A 6,316-nucleotide genomic window follows, 5' to 3' on the forward strand; every position below is an offset into this window, starting at 1 on the left:
GCCTTTTTCTCCCTTGCTCTCCCGTTGCCCAGAATCCTCAGGTCTGTCCTAGATAGAAGAGTCCAAGTGGGGAAGGAGTGACGAGGCCACTGCAGGCACCCGGGCCTTGGGGATGTCTCCTGCAGTGGCTGCTCCAGTCCGTGGCACCTCCGTCCTGAGAGCGGCCCTGGCCCCTGGCCTGCTGCTGTGGGACAGGCTCTCAGCCCCCCTCCCGCCCCTCTTGGTCCTCAAGGCAGCCCCGCAGGAGGAGCAGGAGGAGCAGGAGGAGCGGGGCTGGAACAACAAAGTGGGCGATGGCGTAGGGCATGTCCCCGCCCCTCCCCAGACGATCACTTTCCCAAAATTATTTTTATATTAATTTGCTTCCATTTCCCCACCCAGCTTATAATATTGCCTTTCCTCATAGGGAAATGGAAGATGGTCCTTAGAGGCAGATAACATGCATTTCTTTTTTATTTTTTTGTTAATCCTCACCCAAGGATATTTTTCCATTGATTTTTAGAGAGAGTGGAAGAGAGAGGGACAGACAGAGGAAACATCGATGTAAGAGAAATACATTGATGGGTTGCCTCCTGCACGAGCCCCAACCAGGGCCCTTGACCGGGATCGAACCCGGGACCCTTTGGTCTGCAGGCTCTATCCATTGAGCAACACTGGCCAGAGCCCTTAAAGCTCCTCTCCTTTTTGCACTGGGACATCATGCTCCTTTCCGCTGCTGACACAGGAGGTCATTGGAATGAGCCCTGGCAGCTCACACTGGCTCCTAAGGGCTCACGTTCGTCCCCCCTTTAGATCCTGATGGAACGCAGGGGAGGGGAGGGTGAGAATGTGTGGCTGTCACTTTCTTTGGCACGTCCCCCCTTGGGGTAGAGGCTGGTCTTTCCGGAGGCAGGGCGGGTGGAAAAGCTGAGCCTGTGACCAAGGGGGAGGCATTGCCCAGAGCAGAGAAGGGCTCAGAAGGCCAGACCCCAGCCAGTCGCGTACCTTAGGGTCACAGCCGAGCATTTACTCCTTTTCCCTTTCAGGCTTTGAACCGGAAACGTACTGGGACCGCATGCACCTCTTCCAGGAAGCCATTGCGCACAGGTTCGTCCCTTCCCAGGAGAGAACGGCAGGGAGGCCCTCGCGTTCGTCTGGAATAGCAGTTCCCAGAGCGAAGCCCCGTTTGTTTCATTTCTGGGGAAGCAGGGCTAGCCCCCCAATGTCACATGCGCTGCTTATCTCTGCTCGGACCCCGGCCTTGGTTTCAAAGCTCAGCGCACCCTCTCCAGTTCCCATGGCTGTTGTTTTCAGACCTGATTTCCGTCGCCTTCCAGTTGAGGGGAGAGCAGAGCCCCCTCCTTAGCCTCCAACAAGACCTGAGACAGGCTATCTGGGAGATGACAGGAGATGAAAAACTGGAATTTGTCAAGAGTCCCTTGACACATGCCGAAAAGACAGTCAGTGCTTAAGCAGCGATAGAGGAGTCAGTAGGCATTTCCTGGCACTTCAGCTTTGTTCCAGGGAAAGCCTTCCCCAGCTCGGCTGTCCATCCCGGGGATAGTCAGTGAGAGGGCCAAGCACCATGTGGTTAAATTGCCTTTTTAAAAAAACATGTATTTTTTTTATTGATTTCAGAAAGGGAGGGAGAGGGAGAGAGATACAGAAACGTCAGTGATGAGAGAGAATCATGCATCGGCTGCCTCCTGCACATCCCACACTGGGGATCGAGCACGAAACCTGGCATGTGCCCTGACCGGGAATAGAACTGTGACCTCCAGGCTCATAGGTTGATGCTCAACCACTGAGCCACGCTTTTTTTTTTTTCAATTAGCAATAATCGCGCCTCGGTTAAACCTCATTGGTTACGATACCGCCAGTGCGCAAAGCTTAAGTTGCCTTTTTAAAATGGAAGCTCCTTCCTGGTGACTTAAGGAAGAGATGAGGCAAGAATCTGGCTCAGGCTGATCCACGCCGAGGAAATGAAGGACTTGATTAGAAGAAGAGAGGAAGAGAGGAAAACCCAGGCCACACCTGCACCTGCTGGAATCAGCCTGCGGGCGATGGGCTTGCGGGGCGTGTTAGCCGGTCCATGTGTGTGCAGATCTGACTAATGTAGAGGCTACCACACAGCCCCTCCCTGAGGAACTTGGTCCAGGAGAGGAGAGAGGCCTTTTACCTCCTGGAGTTCTGCCTGTGTCCCCGCCTGCGTTACATAAAGCGTCGGGCTCAGGGCAGGAGCCACATCTATTAATATGTCCTTTGCAGCACTTAGCAGGTAGAGCTGTGACAAATGGGCTTCACGAAATAGAAAAACCAGGAATAGAACAAGCCGGAGACAGAAGCCGGAAGGAACAGCCGTGCATGAAAAACGGCCCCTCCTGCCCATTCCAGACCGCAGGGAAGCAGAGCCCAGACTGGTGGTCCTCGCTTCTAAGAACAGAATTTCAATTAAGATACTTCACTTCCCTTCCGGGCCTTTAATGAGCACCTACTATGTGCTTAGTGTGGGAGACGAGGAAGGGAGAGAGGTGTGGCTACGGTATAGAAAGATCAGGACCGTTTTCTGGAGGGCCTGACAGTCCCGAGGATGTGGGCACCGTGGGAAGGTCTGATGGGATGGCTGGGGGTGCCAGGAGCAGGGGATGAGGAAGAGGCCGGCGGGGAGGGGGCTTTTAGCCACCCGGAGGTGAACAGAGGCGGGAGGAGGTCCGGAGAGCCATGGGAGAGGTAGAGATTGAGACGCAGCCAGGACAGACGGAAGCAGCCTGCATGTTCCATCTTGAAGGAGACCTTTCCAGACCCTGTTAGCCGAGCCTTTCGGAGTCCTGTTAGCCCCTGGTCCCGTGAGAGGCCCTACTCAGTGCGTCTTCCTGTCTTTCCCTTAGGTTTGGGTTTGTGCAAGATAAATATTCCGCGTCTGCTTTTAACTTCCCAGCTGAGAACAAGCCTCAGTACATCCACGTCACAGGTGAGGCACTCTGGAGAGAAGCGGGGAGGGGGTGGGCCCCATGCACAGGGTCTGCACCCCACCTGTGGTTGCAGAACCGCCCAGCCAACCCCGACCCCACCCGGGGCACCACCTGTGGCTGCAACCCAGCCCCCTCCCCTACTTCCAGGCACCGTGTTCCTGCAGCTGCCCTACTCCAAGCGCAAGTTCTCGGGGCAGCAGCGCCGGCGGCGCAACTCCACCAGCTCCGCCAACCAGAACATGTTCTGCGAGGAGCGGATCGGCTACAACTGGGCCTACAACACCATGCTGACCAAGACCTGGCGCTCCAGTGCCACGGGCGACGAGAAGTTCGCCGACCGGCTGCTGAGGGACTTCACCGACTTCTGCGTCAACCGCGACAACCGGCTGGTCACGTTCTGGGCGAGCTGCCTGGAGAAGATGCATGCCAGCGCCCCCTGAGACGGGCGGCGTGGGTCAGAGGATGGGAGGATGCCCGTCTGCTACTGATATGCAACGGGATCAGCCAGGCTCTGGGCGTCGATGGCAGTTTGCCACCGTCAGTGGGCGGGAGCCGCCGCCGCTTCCCCCGTGTTCTTCCGCTCGAGGAGAAGGATTCTGGAAGCAGCTAGCACCCACCCAGAGCAGGTGGGAGGCCCAGATGGCCCGTGGGAAGGGAACAGGCGGCCCCCAGGAGTGTCCTCAGAGGGGGTGGCTCCTCCGAGAGTCCCCTCCTACAGCCCCTGGGGGCTCGTCAGAGCAGGATCCACACTTCCCACTAGGAGTGCGCACAGGATGTAAGATAATGTTGTGAAATAGTGTACATAGGCTCACACCGACTGTACATACCTGTACATAGCAGCAGTGGAGTAAAGTGCCCCGCGCGCCATCCCTGGGCCCAGCCTGGTTTCTGTGCCGTCTTAAAGCACCCCCCCCCCACCTTTCCAGGCCCCTGGTACATGCTGGGGGAGCACCAGGGGCTGGCCAGGGTTCTCACTGGGGGCGACTTTGACCCCCGTCTGAGAAACATTTGGCAATAGCTGGAGACACTCGGGTGTCCTAACAGTCCCCAGTGCTACTGGCATCTGATGGGTGCTTCCCAACACCCTGCATTGCCCAGGGTGGCTCCTATAGCAAAGGATTGCCCAGCCCCGGCCCCCAGCCAGGCACCAAGGCTCAGTGGTTGAGCGTTGACCTATGAACCAGGAGGCCACGGTTCGATTCCCAGTCAGGGCACCTGCCTGGGTTGTGGGCTCAATCCCCAGTGTGGGGCGTGCAGGAGGCAGCCATCAATGATTCTCTCTCATCATTGACGTTTCTATCCCTCTCTCCCTCTCCCTTCCTCTCTCTGAAATCAATAAAAATATATTTTTTAAAAAAAGGAGTGGGAGAAAGAAGCCCATTGTGAGTGGTTTCCTGCACTGGGAAGGAGGGAGGGCAGGCTGGGGCCTGGCTCCCTGCACAGCGATGAGGGCCAAGGCCACAGACCCTCCGGTCCCCAGTCACCGCACTGGCCTCCGAGGGCGGTTGGCACAGGAGGACAGGAGCGCTCCGGGCTGGTCTGACACAGGAAGCGTCTCACCTCAAAGCAGAAGTGAAACGGGGCACACTTCCCCTCGCAGGAGGCGCGTCGGACCGGCCCCTCGCCACCGTCTCCTGCAGGAACGGCTGGGGTCTGAGGTTGGGGGTTGACAAGCCGGGCTGGTCTGGGGACCCACCCGTGTCTGCCTCCCACCACACATCCTGGGCAGCATCTGGTCACACACGCCTCCTTGGCTGGCATCCCTGTGGTTGGAAGATACCATTTCTGTCGGGTTTTGTGATGTAGACTCTCAGGGAAATGGCCCTTTTACATCCCCTGCTCCCAGTGGAATCGCGGCCAGCCCGTCACTACAAGATAGAGGTTCACGTACGGTTTATGCTCTCATTCATTGTTCTCCCATCAACAATATATTCAGAGCAGTCTATGTACAGGTCCATGAGGAAGGGCTGTGAACACGAATGTGCACAGGTCACTGTTGTTATGGTGGTGAAGTCATGCAGTCGTGGGCTGGGATTTGAAGGCTGTGTAAGAGTTCTGGCCTTCAAGGAGGAGTGGGAGGGAAAGGGGATTCTGGAGGGCTAAAGGGCTTTGGCACTAAAACCAAATGAGAAGGCAGCCCGGCCACGGGGGCTCAGTGGTTGAGCATCCACCTATGAACCAGGAGGTCACGGCTCAATTCCCGGTCAGGGCACAAGCCCGGCTTGTGGGCTCGATCATTGGTGGGGAGTGTGCAGGAGGCAGCCGATCAATTATTCTCATCATTGATGTTTCAGTCTCTCTCCCTTTCCCTTCCTCTCTAAAAATCAATAAAAATATTTTTTAAAAATAAAAATAAAAAATAATCCCTAGCCAGTTTGGCTCAGGGGATAGAGTGTCAGCCTGCGGACCAAAGGGTCCCAGGTTCGATTCCGGTCAAGGGCTCGTACCTCGGTTGCAGGGTCGGCCCTGGTCGGGGCGCGTGCAGGAGGCAACCAGTTGATGTGTTTCTCTCACATCAATATTTCTCTCCTCTCTCTTCCACTCTAAAAATCAATGGAGAAATATCCTCGGGTGAGGATTATAGAAGGGAATAAGATAAGATACAGTTTGTTAAGTCAGACAAATACTGGTACAGTGTGAGCTTCCTTACAGCGCGGCAGAGAGGGAGCGACTCGCAGAGAAAGGACAGCGTGCAGCAGTTGATGAGCAAAGACCAACAAGAGTGGCCAGACTTGGTGCTGGGCCACTTCTGAGGATGGCAGCTCAGGGACTGAGAAGTACAGACGGGTAGTGACCGCGTCCCGGGGATGTGCAGTCCCGCATGGGGAACATGGTGATGCTGCAGTCACCATGGGTGGTGCCGGGCGGGTCCTGGGAATATCGGACGACGCTTTGGGAAGGGTATGGTCTGACCACTGGGCTGTACTCCTGAAACCCATACAGAATAATATTGAATGTAAGCTGTGATAAACCATTTGTTTTTAAAGATGGAACTATCTTTTATTTTTTTAAATATAGTTTTATTGATTTCAGAGAGGAAGGGGGGGAGAGAGAGCGAGAGCGAGAGAGAGAGAGAGAGAAACATCGATGATGAGAGAGAATCATGGATCGGCTGCCTCCTGCACGCCTCCCATTGGGGAGCAAGCCTGCAACCCAGGCATATGCCCTGATCAGGAATCGAACCCTCAACCACTGAGCATCTTTGAGGTCTATGCTCAACCACTGAGCCACACCGGCCAGGCATAAAACATTTTTTTGGTTTTTATCATTAAAGGTTCTAAGCCAGCACCAGGTGACCCGGTCAGGTGTGGATTTTTAAAAGCGTGTCTGGCTGTGGTGATCCCAAATGGAAGCGGGGTGGGATG

At 55.6% G+C, this 6,316-nt stretch overlaps 2 protein-coding genes and 1 pseudogene across 2 annotated transcripts in view; 2 read left to right on the forward strand and 1 right to left on the reverse strand.

Moving 5' to 3' along the window:
* The window catches only part of LOC102433006 (GATOR complex protein DEPDC5), a gene marked incomplete at its 5' end in the record, with an annotated part of 49,618 nt that extends 45,404 nt beyond the window's left edge, over positions 1 to 4,214 (forward strand). Inside the window, 3 exons of the mRNA XM_023745008.1 lie at positions 1,026 to 1,086; positions 2,868 to 2,950; positions 3,099 to 4,214. Of these exons, the coding sequence (XP_023600776.1) occupies positions 1,026 to 1,086; positions 2,868 to 2,950; positions 3,099 to 3,391 (437 nt within the window). The remainder of the gene's footprint in view (positions 1 to 1,025; positions 1,087 to 2,867; positions 2,951 to 3,098) is intronic.
* On the reverse strand, positions 1,759 to 1,870 carry LOC111823487 (annotated as a pseudogene).
* LOC102433319 (14-3-3 protein eta) overlaps positions 3,473 to 6,316 on the forward strand; it is a 23,833-nt gene continuing 20,989 nt past the window's right edge. The window contains exon 1 of the mRNA XM_023745009.1: positions 3,473 to 3,577. Coding sequence (XP_023600777.1) covers positions 3,473 to 3,577 — 105 coding nt within the window. The remainder of the gene's footprint in view (positions 3,578 to 6,316) is intronic.

The sequence above is a fragment of the Myotis lucifugus genome, unplaced genomic scaffold (assembly GCF_000147115.1).
Source record: "Myotis lucifugus unplaced genomic scaffold, Myoluc2.0 scaffold_509, whole genome shotgun sequence".
Lineage (NCBI taxonomy): Eukaryota > Metazoa > Chordata > Mammalia > Chiroptera > Vespertilionidae > Myotis > Myotis lucifugus.